General features: G+C 46.7%; 1 protein-coding gene across 2 annotated transcripts in view; it reads left to right on the forward strand.

Moving 5' to 3' along the window:
- The window catches only part of GLB1L2 (galactosidase beta 1 like 2), a 70570-nt gene that overhangs the window by 47032 nt on the left and 4385 nt on the right, over positions 1-19153 (forward strand). For both annotated transcript variants that reach the window (XM_080983468.1, XM_080983469.1), the window contains exons 13-18: positions 1033-1139; positions 4218-4364; positions 5742-5813; positions 7000-7078; positions 9511-9598; positions 18830-18944. In XM_080983468.1, the coding sequence (XP_080839594.1) occupies positions 1033-1139; positions 4218-4364; positions 5742-5813; positions 7000-7078; positions 9511-9598; positions 18830-18944 (608 nt within the window). The remainder of the gene's footprint in view (positions 1-1032; positions 1140-4217; positions 4365-5741; positions 5814-6999; positions 7079-9510; positions 9599-18829; positions 18945-19153) is intronic.

Below are 19153 nucleotides of genomic sequence, written 5' to 3' on the forward strand. Positions count from 1 at the left end.
ACCCCCGTTTATTTTTGGGACTCCCGCCAGCAAGTTGATGTACCGCTCTTAAGGCTTGCCACGCTTCTGCTTGTACGGTGCCTAGAAAGCAGGGGGTCCAAATGGTTTTCCACCTGTCCCACACTTTCTAAGCACGTGCCCGAGCGGTTTTCCCCTTGCCCCGCTCTTTTTCCAGGAGAAGTCCACTCTTTAGCTCTAAATCAGAGCAAAAGTCAATCTGGAGAAGACCCCAATTGCCATTTGCTCCGACTGAAACAGTGTGTTTTCCCCTGGGGAAAGCAGCAGAACAAGAGGAAGTGTGGATAAGCCCTTCATTTCTCCACCACTCACAGTCCTGCATCAGGCATTGCCCTTGAATAGGCAGACTCAAGGCACAGTTGTGGGCAAAAGACAGCCTCTGAGACGGTACAGAGCCAAAAGTGCATATTTAACTAGATGTTAATTTTTGTGACTGTCTTCATTTTATTAAAATTGCCTCCTGTTTCTCGCATATATTTTCCCCTCCTTGTGAATGGAGGCTGTCTAGCACCTTTTGTTCCCTTGGCAGGGCTGCTGCTGCTCCTGCTCCTGCTGTTGTTGCTGCTTCTTGGTGTTATTTTCATCTTTCTACAATTCCAACCTCAGTGTTCTCTGCCTCATTTGCCCTCACTGACCATTAACGCTTTTGATTGTGGTGACCCATGTGGTCTTTTGTCAGTGATGCCGAAACAACAGGTTCTGAGTCTGAGATTAGGTTACCCCAGTTGCCCATAAACAAAACCATGTGGGGTCACCATAGCCTATTAGATTAAATCACAGTGAGGGCAAGTGAGGCCAGGGAGACTAAGGGCAATGAAGAAGAAGAATAGTGAGAAGACACAGTAAAAAAATGGAAACAAAGTGGAGTTGAACCACACTGGGAAATCACAAATGTTTGGGTTGGGGTTTCCCCCCCCAGGGTGGTGTTAGTTCAGGTGCGGAGAATATGCTAATTTCAAAGCCAATAGCAATTTGGGGCACTTGAGAAGTCACTTTTTTTTCTTTTTACAAAAGATATGCCTCGTCCTCTACCTCCTATAATCTTAAACAAGGCATCGTATGGGGCGATCCTGATGCAGCAGTATATCTCCCTGTGGGAGGTGCTGCCATCTCTGGTAGAGGTATGTACTCATTTCTATTTTTATTTTTTTGGGGTGGGACCCCAGACTGCAGCCTATAAGAAGGAACGCCACATGAGCCCATGGCCACTTCTGGCTTTCAAGGCTAGTCTTGTCGCAAAACGTGCTGCGTATAGCTCAAATCAGTGTGGCAAAGACTTACTTCCCAACAAGAAGAGGCTTTGTGATGAGTTCCCAACATCCGTGCTTAAAGCTTGTCAACTGCAATATCTGTTGACTGCTTGCATGCAAATATAACATTTACGTTTCTCCAATATATACTAGACACTACAATTAGCAAGGCGTGAACATGCAGGTGTGAGCCAGTCCTAAAACCCCTTCATTGTTGGAACTGAGCCCTACCTTTCCACACACTTGGAACTAAGCACGCAAAAGCAGCGAAAGCTAATGGCTAGGGATGTTTCAAGTGTTTCCCTAACGGAATGGTCAAGAGCACGGTCAGGGTAAGCAGAGCTCTGTTTATAGCCTGCTGTAAGTGGGGCTGTGCTCTCCCTGATCCTGTGGCCCATTGCCCATCCCTTTCCCTGATTAAGGCTCCTCAGAAACGTAGCCATACTCAGTCAGTCCCCTTTTGGAGCATTTCCTCCCCAACAGGTACCGGGCTAGGACTTCTGGTCTCATCACCATCAGTGTGAAATGGCTTTTATTTATTTATTTATTTATTTGCTTGTTTGTTTATTGAATTTATATTCTGCCCTATACCCGGAGGTCTCCGGGTAGCTCACAGAACAAAAGCAGAATGCAAAATCACAAAATATATAATCAAAATAAAAACAACCCAATAACTGCCCCCCAACCACATTTTGAAAGGGCATAGGATGTCAATAAGATCAATCAAAGGCCTGGTTAAAAAGGAACATTTTTGCCTTGCGCAAATATGTATAATGAAGGCACCAGGCAAACTTCCCTGGGGAGAGCATTCCACAGACGGGCAGCCACTGCAGAGAAGGCCCGTTCTCGTGTTGCCACCCTCTGGACCTCTCATGTATGTCTGATTCACACTGGGAAGAAGGCCCCCAGCAATTCATTTTCCTGCTAAGGAATCTGGGACTTGTAGTCGCAGTCAAGTGAGGAAAGACTCTCTTCTGGAGACGGAGAAATTGGCACCTCTGCATTCCATTTGTCGCAATATAAGGGAGTTTAATTTGAGAAATATATGAATCAAGAAACCCAGATGAAATCTTATGGACTCCAGTTAAGATTCTGTCTGCTCACCCCAGGGTTGGGAGGGGGGTGTTCATAAAGCTGTTTTACTGTGCAGAGAGAGAGAGAGAGAGAACCATCGAACTGCATGGAACATATTCCTGCGTTGAGGACTTCCGGGTTGGCGCCATCGCCGAATGGCGGACTCCCTCCGAGCTCCGGAGGGAGCCTGCTCGGCAGGGGCTGGGTCCTACCGCACCGGCGATGCGGGGACCCTTAAAAACCACGGCCACGGAGGCCGTGGACATGGAGACTCGGCTGGCACCGCTAGCGCCCTCCCGACTCGTGAAGGAGCCTTTTTAAAGGCTACGGATCGGGTGCCGGGGAGAAGCGTGGTGCTTTGAGTCCTCTGCTATCCCTGCCGAGCGCAGCCGCATGCCATCCGGCGGAGAGCGCTGACTTCTTCTATTGAAAATTCGGACTTCTTAACAACAACCCGTGAGTAATTTGGAAACCGGGTTCAAAAGGAGAAAAAAAAAATTCTTTTTTTCGGATTGGACACGAGCGGGGGGGGGATCCAAAAAGGAAGTCAGTCCCCCTCCCTACTGTAAACCTTCCAAAACAAGGATGGGGAAACCAAGGTCCAAAAAGATTTGTATTGCTGATAAAAACTAAGAATTCCACGATGGGGAACTACAAGAACTGTGCTGGAGGAAGAATTGAGGGAGAAGGGAAACGTGACCCCCCCCCCTGGGAACCGGGGTGATTGAAGAGAGAGCCTGGTGAAAAGAGTCGGAGATTTTGACAGCTGTCAAAGTAGCTGTCAAAGTCGGAAAGCAGAGAGGATTTTATTATGAGAACTTTGCTGGTTAAATTTGTTACAATTTGCTATAACCCGTTAAAACTTGGATACAAAATGGCGAAAACATGGATAACAATCGGACTTTTGGACTAGAGAAAACAAAGTTACAACAATCCCCCTAGAGGAGTTTTGGGACATTACAAAGATGGTCGTAAGTGGAAAAATACCTTTGGAATTTTACAGGACTGGTTATCTTCTGGGAAAGCTGCAAAACGGAAATAATATTTTGTCTACAGGGTGTTCAGCTAAAGGAGACAATAGAATTTTCTATTGAAGAAAGGAAGGGACTGAACGCAAGTTTTTGTTCCTGAATAACAATAATCCCTGCAGAGTTACTAAACTTCTGAATTAGAACGTTTCAGCAGCGGAACAAGAGGAAATTGGACTACAACTTGGAAAGAACAATGGGGGGAGTTTTATTAAAGATTTGAAGTTAAATGTTTTAAAAAATAACTATAAAAAGAAAAAGCCAGCAAGGAGTTGGGGGAAATAGGCGATTTATGGATTTTAAGAACTCCAGGCAGATAACATGGTTTGGTGGTCAGGGGGAAATTAAACCGGGGACAGGGGGGGGAGAACTAAAATCCAAAGGCTTGTCAACTTTTTTTTCTGAACTGGCTCTTTTTTACCTACTATACTTTTTATTTCTTATTTCTTATATTTCTATTGTGTGGGGTGTCCTTATCTTTAAAAAAAGGGAAATTGTGGAATGAAAATAGGGTGGGCCCTGGGGAGAGAACTTTTGTCTTTTATTAAGGGTATTGATGAGGAGTGTATAAATTTTAAATTCGAATAATGGTCTAAACAAATTAAGTTTTAATTAGAACTGAGAGCTTGTGGAGCCAACAATATGAAAGGGGAATATGGTAGGGGTGGGGGAAGGGGGGAGTCCCGGAAAGTGGATGTATGAAAATAAGGCTTTGAATGTACTTTAATCTTTACTTTCTGTATTTTTGAAAATCTTAATAAATATCATTTAAAAAAAAAAAGGAACATATTCCTGAGTTAAGACACGCTTAGGATTTTGTTGAAAGTTTGCGATTTCTGCTTTGCAGCCCTTGAAATCCGAGCATCCCATTAACATGGAGAACCTCCCGGTGAACAATGGGAACGGTCAAGCTTTTGGATATATCCTGTACGAGACTGTCATACCTGGCGGAGGAGAGCTCCAATCACATGACCATGTCCGGGACAGAGCACAGGTGGAGATTGTAGTCGGGTTAAGTCAACAGCCTCTGCTGAGGGTCTGGGATGGGTGGGGAAGACGTTAATGTTACTTTAATTAACTGAGTGACCATAATGCAACCATGTAAATAAGAGCATGAAAGTTAACTAGTGTGCAGAAAAATATATGGGTTGGAATAGGAAGGGTGGAGAACTCTGTCCCTCCTGCAGTATCCAGTTTCATTTTTATTCTGGATGTAGAAGGGAGGGCTGTCCTCTTGACATCCTGCTTTGGTTTCTGTGCTGGGTACAGAAGAGGGTTTCAAGCAGGAAGCCTCTCCCAGCCCTACCTGGAGATACCAGGGATTGAACCTGGTGCCTTCTGCCTGCAGAGCAGATGTTGAGCCGAGCTACAGCCCTTCCCTATGCCTGCTGAGGGTGATGGAAGTTGGAATCCAACAACACCTTGGGGGCTGCAGCAGGTGAGCCACTCCTGGCTTAAGCACAAGGCTATTGTAAGGCTATTCTCAGAATGAAGACGTGTCAAATCCCTGATGTCTCACTAGCTTTCCACACACCACTCCCTCCCATTCTCTGTGAAACCTAAGTGTTTTTAGACATGTGCTTAAAGCTAGGGATGTTTCCAGGCTGCATCCATTTTGCATGTGTGCCCATTCCTAAGTCTGTTATACTTCCCATTTTTGCATCAGTTTGTGATTTAAAAAGAAAAATCAGTAGGAAGACTTGTATTCACTTAAGCATTTAAATAGGCGTTTTATCTCAGAGTGTGCATTTCTAAACATATTTTATCCTAAAATAAGTATTTTTTAAAAATGCATTTTTGGGTACCTTTTACAGGCTGAGAACTGTCTTGTAAAGATTCAGAGAAGAGAGGGAGTCTCCCCATTTGGGGAATAGGCACAGAGATGGTGACTTTCATTGGTCCTCATCCCTGTGCTTTTGAAGATGGAGGAGCTACCAAGAGGGCCCCTTCTGCTGATATTTACACCCGAGAGGCTCTGTGGGGAAGAAGGTGGTCCTTAGGATACTTATTTTGTTACTGCATAGTGTACCTCAGATAAAAGCACCCGATGAAGTACCTTGGCAGCAGATTGTAACCCAGAGGGAGGTTTATATGGGAAGAGGCATAGCGTCAGGTATCAGCCACCCAAACATATCTGTTGATCCTGCATAATCTGGATTCTTTAATGAATGTGTTTTCCCCTATTCTTAAGTGCTGTTTAAATGATTATCATAATAAGCTTACAGTCAAAGCTTGGAAGAGACCCCAGCCATCCCTGTTGCCACTGGGCGAGGGGGAATTTCTGCTCCTCCCTCCAGCCCCTAAATCCCCTTCTAATCCTCTGGATTTTCACAACTGACAAATGAGGCTCTGGCTGTTTCTTTTCCCACAGGTGTTTCTTAATACTCTGCATATTGGCTACCTTGATTACGTCAAACACCAATTGTCAATTCCTGATGGGCAGGTAAGCAGTCGGAAGGATTAAGAGTGAGTTGCAGGCAACAAGTGCCATTTGTATCTCTTTCCCAGATGTTTTCTGGTGGGCGCCCTTGCACCGTTTTCTGCAGGTATGCCAGGCAAGTTGAATCCAACAAGTTGAATCTTAATTTCAACGGGTCTGCTCTCAGGGCTCATCCAAACTTCCTTTTGTGCTGCGTTTCTAGGCACAAGTCCAACCTTTAAAGCTCCATGTCTGAGCCGTTTGATTATTATTATTTTGTCCCAGCATTTAAAAAACCCATGTTTTCCCCCTGAATTGGAGCAAACCACAATCAGGTTTTACATGGATTGCCATTTCCTCCAAATCAGTGGTAAAACGTGAGTTTTCCTGGAAAAAGTGCCAGGACAAAAAAATCCCCTTGCTCGGACATGGAGTTTTATAGCGCCTGGAAAGATAGCACAATGGAAAAGGAAATCTGGATGAGCCCCAAGAGTAGGTGCACTAAAGCGCACTCTCCAACAACAGTATTTAGGTTTGCAGGCTGAACCTGCAACTCCACTGGCTGAACTTTCCCTGTAGCCAATTAAAATTGCCCCCAGAGACGAATTAGCTAGAGGTTTTAATGATAAATCTACTGATTAAACCCACTGAAGCTTGCTGCCCGAGTGTTTAAGCATACATTGTCTGCTGCTGATTTTATTTCCCAAGTTTGAAGATAGATGTAATAGAAAAAGGACGCTCCCAGTGTGATCCACAGCCTACTTTTGCAAGAGATGAAATGACCAGTGTGTTGATCCCTTCATTTGATTTTTAAAAAGCCCCAACCACCTGATAAGTGTTTTCTTTTGGTTTTTTTTAAGTACGAAACTGCTTCACAAGTAGGAGATTGCTGGAGATTTCTTGGTGACAAGCCAATAAGTGCTGTGCCAAAGCAGCTTCCGCTTTAGCTTGCAACCTTTTAGAGCTCAGCCCTAGAGAGGAATAGGTGTGATAGGGTAAAGACAGATGGAGCATTTTTACCTACTCAGGGCAAAGACAGATGCAACGTTATTAGAGCAGTGAGGCTGCTCTGGAAATGCTGAGAGCAATCCAATATTAAATCTGTCTTCACCCTAAGAGGCAGAGCAAATTCTCTTCCTGCCCATATTTCTGCATTTCTCTGTATCTCCTTGTTCTTAGATTAGGAACTGTCCTTAATTGTTCCTTGCAGGGATACAGGCAACTCCGGCTCCTTGTTGAGAATCGTGGGCGAGTCAACTATGGGCGCAATCTGAACAACCAGCGGAAAGGTGGGCTGGGCTACTTCCCCCCTTGTTACATTAAGGCTAAAGAATCATGTTTTTAGTGGGTTGCTTCACCATTCTTTTCCCCCCCTTCATTCCGAAGATACAATAAGCAGGACTCTATTTAATTATCTGCTTTTAAATATATATATATATATATATATATATATACACACACCCCCGGCAACTCCAAAATTTTGTGCCAACAGAAACTGAATTCTGTAACCTCTTTAGAGGAAATGAATAATTTATGCAAATCTTGCATAGTTGCTCTTACTTTGCATAATTTATTCTGCTTCTACTAGTTGCGGGGAACAGCAGGAAATATTTCAAAATCCTGCCCCAAGCCATTGATACCTTTATCTGTCTGGCTCCTGAGGTTTCAACAGGTGGTGCTCATGCACTTCTGAGTGTATCTTTGCAGTCAAAAGGACTAGAAACTTGCTTTTAAAAAGAAACTAAAATCCGTAGCAAGCTGGATTCTGTGCCAAATATGACATTGTGTGTTTTTTCTTTGTTCCCTGAGAATGCCAGCACATACTAGCCCTGTTTGTAATTATCTGAGAGTAAGGGAATCACTGGCTTGTGTGGTAGGCCACACTGGTTTACCGACAAAGAACTAAGACATAGGAGTTATGAGACTCACTGCCACAGTTGGTAGCAAGGGTTGTGGAGGGTTTTTTTTGCCATTGATAGGTTTTTAAGCAGGGAAGTTTGATGAACAGGTTCTCTAGTAGTAGATTTCCTGCACTAACAGGGTGTTGGATTAGATTACCTTTGAGGAGTCTTCCAACTCCTGTGGATGTCTGTGCAATACAGAAAAAAAATAGCATTTAAAACAAATAATCTCCAAGGAAGCATACTCACCAAGTTGACCAAACACAACCCACAGCCGCCACAAAACTAGCAATAGAATTAACACCAAAACCAATTACTAAAGACCCATTAAACAGAGCCAACTTTGTTTGGAATCTAATGGTTAACAAATAAGGTGCCAGGCAGATCTTTCCTGGGAGGGGAGTTCTTTGACAAGGTTGTGCATAAATGGCCCATTGAAGGTATATTTCTTACCTGAACAATTGTGTGGCGTTTCGCCTGCTATTTATTTCAGAGCCATGTTAGTGCTTCCGAAGCTTTGATTTGGCAGGCATAACACACTTGCTCTTTCACTCCTTTGCTTTCATCACCTTAATGCTTGGTCAGTTGCAGCCAGCTACGGAAACTGATGCATGGGAGATAGGAGAATGGCCAGCCGCATGGAGCCTCTCGCTCGGGGAGTTTGGTACAGCTTGTGTTGCGGTGCCCAGTTTGGTGTGATCTAATGTGCCAGGTTGCTTGTGAGTCTTCTCGAGTGCATTTCTGGAATATCCTTCGCCCGAGTTTGCTTTGGGCACAGACACCCCCTGGCTGGCTGTCCTCTCTCTTTGCCTGCTTCTGTTGTGATCGTGTGGGGTTTGCTGTGGAGCAGGGAGCTGATATATGGCAGATCCATTCACACAGTGCTGTACATCATCAGCCAACTCTTCTGCAGCTTGAAAAGCAGGGGATTAGAGGATTTTTTGCCTCATTGCCACAGCCTTTTATGAGAAATCTTTTAATTTATTTATTCTCTTGAACAACATGCAGCCTACTTTCCCATTCTATTTGCACCCAAGCCCCTCACCCCTACCCTTTGTGGGAAGGCTTGTAGCTCTGGTTTGCATGCAGAAGGTCCCAGATTCATCCCCCAGCATCTCCAGGTAGGGGGAGAGAGACTTGTGTCTGACACCCTGGAGATCTGCTGCCCATCATTGTCAAGAAAACTAAGCTAGATAGGCAAAGGCAAAGCTAGATGGTATGAGGCAGCTTCCTAATGTCCTTTGTGTTCACCTCAGTTACTCCACACCTGCTCTCCTCCCTGGGATGCCTTCTTAACATATGTACCCTGTAGTCTGAAGACTCCTGGCAAGCATGCAATATCCTGAAATCAAGGTTCAAGTAGCTGCAGAACTAACTCCTCGCCGCAAAGGGGAATTTGGATATGTGTTTCTTGAGCAGCTGCCTCTCGCCCTCCCAGTGCTGCCTGGCAAACAGCTTTGGAAATGAAAACAGAGTATGTGTTTTGAGACGCGATGCAGCGATCTGCCAGTTAAAGTGTCAGGGGGCTGGATCAATAATCCCCGCTAGGTGTGTTCAACCCTTTGGGCTAAAGGAGCTCTTTGGACGGTAGCAGTGATTCAGCGACTGGAATCTGGGGAAGCCATTGCAACAAGTGGAATGATTTCTGCTGACACAGTGGAACTTCCCTTCTCTCTTCGATACCAGTAGGGGCCTTACGGGCCCTGATCTTCCTTAGAGGACAGCTGCTGCTGAGCACAGCTTGCTCATTCCCTCTGCTTCCAGAGTTGATTCATCAGGCTCACTGCTCAGTTCGGCATTTACTCTTGTCTCTCTTGCAGGCTTAATTGGTGATATCTATCTCAACAAAACCGCCTTGAGGAACTTCAAGATTTACAGCCTGGACATGAAACCCAGCTTCATAGAAAGGTTTGTGCAGATACTCAACACCCGCATACCCCGTTGCCACTACTTGTTTCCCTCTTTCCCTTATTTACAGCAAATGCATTTGGCAGAGGGACAAGACCTAGTTAGCAACTCCACCTGCCAGGCACGGCGGCATCTGGTCCTGGAGTGAGCTGGCAAATCATGACCAGGTAGCTCACGAAAACACACAGAGCACTGCAGCAGCCCTTCCTTATCGATGCCTACATTTCAGGCCTCTTCCGATTTCTGCTCAATCCCAGCAGCTCAGCTTTGCTCAGTGGTCCCATCAAAACTGTTTGGATGGGTAAAACCAGGGACATAGTGCTGCTTGTGTGCGCATGTGAGCCAGGCATGGGCAGAGTGCACTCTCCCATAGGTGGGGGTGGAGCGTGCTTGCCCAATCCTCACCATTGTTGTGTTTTGTGGTAGCCAGCAAAGCAGGGATTCTGTGGAGGGGAGTTCCACAGCCTAATGGCGCCTTGCCTGAAGAAGTCCATTCTTTCTATTCAAAAGAAGGAAAGAGAAAGCTGAAATTTCCAGGGTGCTGAATTCTGTACACGGTACCATGCCAGGCTCCAGGACCAGGAACAAGCCTTTCTAGTAATAATAATAATAACTTTTATTTATACCCCGCCCTCCCCAGCCAAGGCCGGGCTCAGAGCGGCTTACAAGCAATAATAAAAACAAGTTAAATGATTACAACTTAAAAACAAAATTAAAAAATACAACATTAAAATATTGAAACATTAAAATATTAAAATGTAGCCTCATCGCAGAGGGAAAAGGAAAAGAAAAAAGAAAGAGAGGGAGGGAATCAAATTGGCTCCAAGCCAAAGGCCAGGCGGAACAACTCTGTCTTACAGGCCCTGCAGAAAGAAATCAGATCCTGCAGGGCCCTGGTCTCGTGAGGCAGAGCGTTCCACCAGACCGGAGCCAGAGTTGAAAAGGCCCTGGCTCTGGTTGAAGCCAATATAACTTCCTTAGGGCCCGGGACCACAAGGGTGTTGCTATTTATGGACCTTGAGGCTCTCCGTGGGGCATACCGGGAGAGGCGGTCCCGTAGGTACGAGGGTCCTAGGCCGTGAAGGGCTTTAAAGGTCAAAAGCAGCACCTTAAATCTGACCCTGTACTCCACTGGGAGCCAGTGCAGCTTGAAAAGCACTGGGTGAATATGCTCCCATGGCAGAGACCCCGTGAGGAGTCTCACTGCAGCATTCTGCACCCGCTGGAGTTTCTGGGACAGCTTCAAGGGCAGCCCCATGTGGAGCGAATTACAGTAGTCAAGCCTGGAGATGACCGTCGCATGGATCACTGTGGCCAGGTCGGGGCGGGAAAGGTAAGGGACCAACTGCTTGATGCGGCGAAGGTGGAAAAATGTCGCCTTGGCTGTTGCTGTAACTTGCGCCTCCATGGAAAGGGAGGCGTCAAGGATTACACCCAAACTCTTAACGGAAGGCAATGGCACTAATTGGGCCCCCGCAAGAGAAGGGAGTTGGTCCCTCATCCCCATGCCATCCTGACCCAGCCATAGGACCTCTGTCTTCGAAGGATTTAGTTTCAATCGGCTCCCACGAAACCATCCAGCCACAGCTTCCAAGCATCTGGTCAGTGTGTTCGGGGCCGAGTCGGTGTGGCCATCCATCAGCAGATAGAGCTGAGTGTCATCAGCATATTGGTGACAGCCCAGCCCAAAGCTCCGGATAATCTGGGCAAGGGGGCGCATAAAGATGTTAAAAAGCATCGGGGAGAGAATTGCGCCCTGCGGCACTCCACACACCAAGGAGTGGCGTGGCGACATTTCCCTCCCTAGTGCCACCCTCTGTCCCCGACCAGAGATAAAAGAGCACAGCCAGTTACGGGCTATGCCCTGTATCCCCACGTCTGCGAGGCGGTGGTCCAGAAGATCATGATCAACCATGTCAAAGGCTGCTGACAAATCTAAAAGGATCACCAGTCCTGACCCGCCTCGATCCAGCTGTCTACGGAGATCGTCTGTTAGGGCAACCAGAGCCGTCTCGGTCCCAAAACCAGGACGGAAACCGGACTGAAATGGATCTAAAGCCAATGTTTCCTCCAGAAACCTACCAAGCTGTTCAGCAACCACTCTCTCAATTACCTTACCCAGATATGGAAGATTTGAAACTGGGCGGTAATTGGATAGGTCTAAGGGATCTAATGAAGTTTTCTTTAAGAGTGGACATACCACTGCTTCCTTCAGTCTCCCTGGGAATGTCCCTGTGTCAAGGGACAAATTGATAATTTCAACCGGGGGGTCCGCGCAACATCTGGACACTCCCTAATCACCCAAGATGGGCACGGATCAAGGAGGCAGGTGGTGGGCCTACTAACTTGGAGGAATCTATCCACATCAGCAGGGAGTATTCGATCGGAATGGTCCAACACTGGACCTGAAGTCAGTCGAGGGGCCTCCAGTTCAGTCACTGTATCTAAATTGGCAGGGAGGTCACGGCGGAGCAACAGGACTTTCTCCGCAAAAAAGCTCGTGAATGCCTCACAGCTGTGGGTCGAATTTGTGCTTAAATTTGGTTGTCCTCCTAAGGACGTTATTGATCTAATTATTCTAAAAAGTTGTGCCGGGCGAGAGCTAGCGGATGCAGTGGAAGCTGCAAAGTAAGATTTCTTAGCAGCTTTCATAGCCATCTCATAGGCTTTCATAAGCGTCCTATAAGTTGTTCTTGAGGCTCCATCACGAGTCCGTCGCCATACTCGCTCTATCCGTCTGAGATCCCGCTTCATTTTCCGGAGCTCCTCAGTAAACCAAGGGGCCCGGTTTCGACGGGGTCGCAGAGGGCGCTTAGGCGCGATCTCATCAATGGCTGCCAAGAGCCGGTTATTCCAGTCCTCAACAAGGTCATCTAATGAGTCGCCAGGAGGAGCAGGGTCCCGCAAGGCTTGTCGGAATCTAACAGGATCCATCAGTTTTCGCGGACGAGCCCAAATAGGTTCGCCACCCGAGCAGGGAAGGAGCGGAAAGTCAATCTTGGCTTTCAGAGCATAGTGATCAGACCATGGCACTTCCACAGGGGGGAGCATGATCACATCTATGCCAGCCCCAAAGATCAGATCCAGCGTGTGGCCTGCTTGATGAGTGGGGCCCAAAACAAACTGGGAGAGCCCTAGTGTTGCCATGGAAGACACCAGGTCCAGAGCCTGTGAGGAGGGAGTGGCATCAGCATGGATGTTGAAGTCCCCCAATACCAATAGGCTAGGGAACTCCAAGTCCCAGCCTGCCACCACCTCCAGCAGGTCTGACAGGGTGGCTGCCGGTGTGCTGGGTGGTCGGTACACCAGCCAGACAGCCAAGCTCTCCTTGGTGCCCCACACGAGACCAACACATTCAATGCCGGAGATCGCTGGTGATGGCAGGGCTCTGAAAGAGCAATCCTCCCGGATTAACAATGCTACTCCTCCCCCCCAACCCACAGACCGCGATTGATGGAGGACAGAGAAACCTGGTGGTGTTATCTCATGTAGGGAGACTACTTCGCCTTCCCGTACCCAGGTCTCCGTCACGCAAGCCAGGTCAATCCCCTGCGAGACAAAAAAGTCACGCATGGTGGCAGTTTTGTTGCCTATGGACCTGGCATTGCACAGCACTAATGACGGAGGTGGGTAATCCTTGCTCTCCCTACCCTCATCCCTTGGGATGGGGCGTAGATTGGAAGGGGTTCGAGGATCACTGCATCTCGAAACCCTTCGCCGATAGAGATTTCTAGCCCCACTGCCATTCCTCCCTAGCCCTTCAATAGTGGAAATCCCAGACCCCATACTAGCCTCCCCAATAGAGGGGTAACATCCCCTCAATAACAAATCATCCTTGGGCCAGGACTCCTGGGTCAAAATGGTATGGGGAAGAGGTGGAGGTTTGATAGGGTAAGTATCCCTTGAAGATAAAACCCAACCAACCGCACCCCAAGTGGGGAGGACAGTCTCATGGTGTTTCGTTAACTGTCAACCCCCCTCTCCCTCCTTGGTTGATTGGAGGATTGTTGGTTCTATCTGTGGCTGTGGGAGTATTAATGAGGTATGTGCTATAAAATGTGGATCACTGGCTAACAAAGAGCCAGCTTCGAATACGGAAGATCTGTCCATCCTGTCTCGCCAGGAGTACAGTAGAGAAGGTTGATCATTCTGATAAGTTTTTGGAACATTAGGCAAAGGTCCAGATGTAGATTTAGTGCTGGATATCTCTAGATTGTCAGCAACATAGAGTTCTTTAGGTGTTGTTGCCATAGAAATGTCGGAGGCGCCAAATTCCTCATCTAATTCGGTAGTAATGGCACAGGCAGTGGCCAGCAAAGCTGGGCAACAGCAAATCCTTTTCTGTCACTTGGCTTCCTCTCTCAAACTTTCTGCCTTCCAGAGAGTTTGGACTACAGCTCCCATCAGTGCCCCCCCCGCCAAATTCTGCCACTAAACCACCTATTCCATTTTTTTTTAAGTGTGATCCCAGGTCAAAGCACATTTTGCTTTTGTTTTGTAAATGCAGCTGGTTTCTTGGCTAAAATCCGAGGGTTGTTTTGGTTGGGAGGGTCTTCCATTTCTTTTTTGACCCTAAGGAACTTTGGCGACTGAGTCACAAAGCTCTCCAGAAAGAGATTGTTTCCCTTGCCAGGTTGCAGGTGGTTTAGCTGCACCTCTCTCTTCTTTTTTTCTGCTGTGAAGGCGCTTGCATTTCCAGGGCCAGCTCCACCAGCCTCCTCTCCCCGATAGAGTCATTTGCAGTTACAGGTGTTGACTCTTCGGAAAGGATAAAAAGAAGGTGGAAATCTCTTTGTGGGGTGCCAGAGCGCGCAGCACTGAACCGTGGTTGTCCTGAGCTTAGCTCAAATAATGCCACCGCTGTTCCTGTGACTGTTTCAGGCCAGTAATTTCCCCCGAATCAAAAGGGGCTTATCATCCCACGCAGGCTGATAGCATCCTCTAGAGAGGCTTTGTGACCGTGTATTGTTTCTGAAAATCAGTTGCTGGAAGCCACAGGAGGGCAGAGGGCCCTTGTACTCGGATCTGGTTTGTGGGTTTTCCACAGCCATTTGGGTGGCCACTATGAGAACAGGGTGCTGGACTAGATGGGCCATTGGCCTGATCCAACAGGCTCTTCTTGTGTTCTTCTTGCATTCCCTTTCTAGTCTTCTTTGATCCTGCTTTTTCTGGGGAGTCCTGCCTTGTGCACAATCCATGGCACCTAGGGCAACGTATGCAGCAAGCAGGATCAAGTGGTGAGACTTTTCCCAGATTCTGGCATTTTGGGAAGGAAGGAATGCATGCCTGAATAAAGCTCGCTGTGTGCAGAAAAGCAGGCATTAAACAGGAAGAATTCAGGCTAGTTGACTCTTTGCTGTACTTAATTTCTATGGACAGGAGCAGAGGCGTAGCGGGTGGGGGCCGTGGCCCCGGGCACAATTTTGAGAGGGGGTGCAAACAGGCGCCCCCACAGCAGGCTCCTTCATTGGAGCCTGGCTCCACATCAGAAAGAGCTGTGCCTTGGGAGCAGCAGAGAGCAGCCCTCCTCGGCTGCAGCGGCTCCATCACCAGGTCAGGTCTGACCCAGCGGCGGAGAGCAGGAGAGTTTGCAATGCTGCTGCCCACCCTCCTTGGCTGCGAGGCGCCTCGCCCCCGGCCACAGAAGCTCTGCCTCTGCCACCGGCTCAGGCCTGCCCTGGTGGCAGAAAGCAGGGACCTTTATTGATATTTTAAATGTTTTATTGCACACAGAGTATATCCTTACCACTGTTGTATTGCATACAACACAACAGTGTGTATTGCTTAGTACGTACAGGCTTTACCTTGCTGCCTGGGGCTGGTGAGAGTTGTCGTTCACGGCATTTGGAGGGCACCAGGTGGGCAAAACCTGGCTTAGCAGATAAAAATAAAACACCATTGTTTTAAAACACACACACACACACACACACACACCCCTGGTCCTTAGAGAGTTGCACAGGATCAATGTTGAATGTTCTTCCCGGAAAATAGCTCTTACTCAGAGAAGTCCCACCCACCCACGCAGCATGTGTGGATCATCCTGAACAGAACTCAGGCCCCAGTCAATTTTCTTCTCTCCAGAACTATGCTAGATGATCCATTAGCCATTTAAAACCTGCTTGCTTTGCGGACGTATAGGGCAGAGGAGCAATCCCGCTGAGCCAGCGATCTCACCTCTCACAGAGCATCTCCCAGTTTGCTGCCGACGACGACTTAGCGCATCTGAAAAAAGCCCCTTTATTGGATTAGGGCCCTGGAGTTTGTTACAGCGCTGTCGCCTCCGGGCATGTAAAAGGGGCCTTTTAATAAGAAAATATACACAGCCCCGGGGAGCTGGAAGGGATTAGATGGAATGCGAACTGGCATTCCCCGTCTCTCCGTAGACGTGCAGTCATCTCGCCTGCCGTCCTTGAGGTTGGGGTTCCTGGTTGGTGAGAAAAGGGAGGTGGAGTTGCCTATCTTGAAAGACTGCTCATCTCATCTCTTGAGCGGTCACACTGGGGCTGCTCTTGATAGCAAGGTGGCAACCTGGAGGTGTGAGCCGGAGGGAATCAGAAATGGGAAAGGTAAAGAGAAAAAACAAAACCAAACCGGTGAGGGTTTGCTTGTCGCAGGATATACGAATCAGCTGAATATTCCTTGTGCAAGGAGGGATGCAGGCGATCATTTTTCATAGCTGTCCTGCTCTGCCAATGCAACAGTGCCTAGAAACCCTAACACGGCTAGATGAGGGCTGAAAGCTGCTGCCTACCTTGGAGGCAGGTGGTGGGGAGTTGCCGCATCATGGAAATGCCAGTTGTTGAAGCCTTCTCCGAACACTCCCCCTCCTGCAGCTCTTACTCAGCAATTAGCCCTCACTGCAACAGAAGAAGCAAATGGAACCTGCGGCAGGATGTTGTGGTGTATTCCAGCCAGCTTTCGAACAGGAGCCTTTTCATCCTACACACACACATGATCTCCATCCTTGGAGATTTTTTCTGGCTATGATGGCGTTGGTGTTATTTACTTTTTTTTTTTAATAATGATATTTATTAAAGTTTCACAAAATTATACAAAACAAAGAAAAAAGTATAAAGTACAGCAAAAAAGTAGAAAATAAGAAAAAACATACAAAATAAAACAGTTAAAAACACAATAATGTTCCATAACCTATCTTCCTTACTCTTATTTCCCCGGACCTCCTCATACCTCCCCTCTTTGTATTCCAGTTCCATTTGTTGGTTCAGCAAATCCTTACCATTAATCTTTTACCCAATTGTTAACCTTTCCCCCCCCCCCCCATATCTCTTAAAGCATTACAGCTAAAAACCTCTTAGTTTCTATCCAACATCCTTCTAAAGTTCCTTAATTTTGCAATATTTCTGTAAATAGTCCTTAAATTTTTTCCAGTCTTCTTTCACCGATTCTTCTCCCTGGTCTCGGATTCTGCCGGTCATTTCCGCCAATTCCATGTAGTCAATCACCTTCATCTGCCATTCTTCCAAAGTGGGTAAATCTTGTGTCTTCCAATACTTTGCAATAAGTATTCTTGCTGCTGTTGTAGCATACATGAAAAAAGTTCTGTCCTTCTTTAGCACCAGTTGGCCGACAATGCCCAAGAGAAAGGCCTCTGGTTTCTTCAGAAAGGTATATTTAAATACCTTTTTCAGTTCATTATATATCATTTCCCAGAAAGCCTTAATCTTTGGGCACGTCCACCAAAGGTGAAAGAATGTACCTTCAGTTTCTTTACATTTCCAACATTTATTGTCGGGCAAATGATAAATTTTTGCAAGCTTGACTGGGGTCATGTACCACCTGTATATCATTTTCATGATATTCTCTCTTAAGGCATTACATGCCGTAAACTTCATACCTGTGGTCCATAACTGTTCCCAGTCAGCGAACATAATATTATGTCCAACATCTTGTGCCCATTTAATCATAGCAGATTTCACCGTTTCATCCTGAGTATTCCATTTCAACAGCAAGTTATACATTCTTGACAAATTTTTAGTTTTGGGTTCTAACAATTCTGTTTCTAATTTTGACTTTTCCACTTGGAAGCCTATTTTCTTATCCAAATTATATGCCTCCATTATCTGATAGTAGTGGAGCCAATCTCTCACTTTATTTTTTAATTTTTCAAAACTCTGCAATCTCAATTTATCTCCTTCTTGCTCCAAAATTTCCCAATATGTCGGCCATTTGGCCTCCATATTGAGCCTTTTCAGAGCTTTTGCTTCCATAGCGTTGGTGTTATTTACTAATTTAATAGTTGCTGGTTTTTGCCACAGCAGCTCAAAGTGATTTACAATATCTTAAGCAAAAACAAACAAACACAAACATATGTTAAAACCAGCATCAAGAAAACCCTGTATTAAAGCATCGCACCCACACAAAACGGCCACAGATAGTTAAAAGCCAACGGCCTGGTTAAAAGGAATGTTTCTGCCTGGCACCTAAAGATATGTAATGATGGTGCCAGGCAAGCCTCCTGAGGAGAGCATTCCAGAAGCAAGGAGCCACCACTGAAAAGGCCTAGCCTCATGTTCTCACCCTACAGACTTCTACAGATGGGGCACACAAAGAAGGGCCCCAGGTGACGATTGCAGGGTCCAGGTTGCTTGATATGGGGAAAGGTGATTACCTTGAGGTATTGGTTTTTAAAGGGTTAAATGACAGGTGATGGGAAAGGCATGTACCTAAATCCTGGGGTGCTGCTGCGAGTCATAGTGGGCAAGACTGGGCTATATGGAAACATACTTTGACTTGGTATAATAAGATGGTATCTTTATGTCCCTTTTCCATTCTGCCCTCCTGAAATTTCCTCATATAGTACAAGGAAGAGCAATTTTAACTTTTGAGAACACATCACCCCCCCCAATTCTTGCTCCCCCAGATACTTAGCATAAGCTCTTGGGGGCTTGAGCCAAATTCTGTTTTTTTGCTGCTGTGAGCCAAATGAGAGCCAGTTCATATAACTGTGGAAAAGTTGATATTCTGTGACTTCCTTTTAGTGTGCTGGGGGGTGACTGGGGCAGGGTGAAGAAGAGGATGTTTGTGACCTTTGATGTGTGGCTGGATCTCAGATTCCCAAAGTGGACTTGAACCAGGATGCAGCCTCAAAGCATTCACAAGGCAAAATTGCCAACCAGTAAGGCTCTCCCGGCATCAAAACTGGTCCCCAAAATTCTCTATCCTGGGATGCAGCTTCTTCTTTTCTTATCGTCATCTGCTTTCTCCCCGCAGCCTACGTGGGACCACTCCTTGGAGCGCCGTCCCTGACAGCGCAATGGGCCCAGCGTTCTTCCGAGGGACCCTTCAGGTGCAACATATGCCTCAGGACACTTTCTTGAAGCTAGAGGTGAGTTGCTGGATCAGAGGCCTTAAGAAGAGATGCTGGAGAGAAGGGCCTTTGTTGATGAGCCGTTGGGCTTCTTTTTAGACAACAGGGTCCTTGGCAGCAAGAATTGTGTATCCGCTACAGCTAGAGGTGTGCAGAATCTGTTCCTTTATGCCTGCATGTTTTCGCCTTCCACACTATCATCGTATTGTTGGAAATCTATGCATTTT

This window comes from Podarcis pityusensis, assembly GCF_964106645.2.
Source record: "Podarcis pityusensis genome assembly, chromosome: 15".
Lineage (NCBI taxonomy): Eukaryota > Metazoa > Chordata > Lepidosauria > Squamata > Lacertidae > Podarcis > Podarcis pityusensis.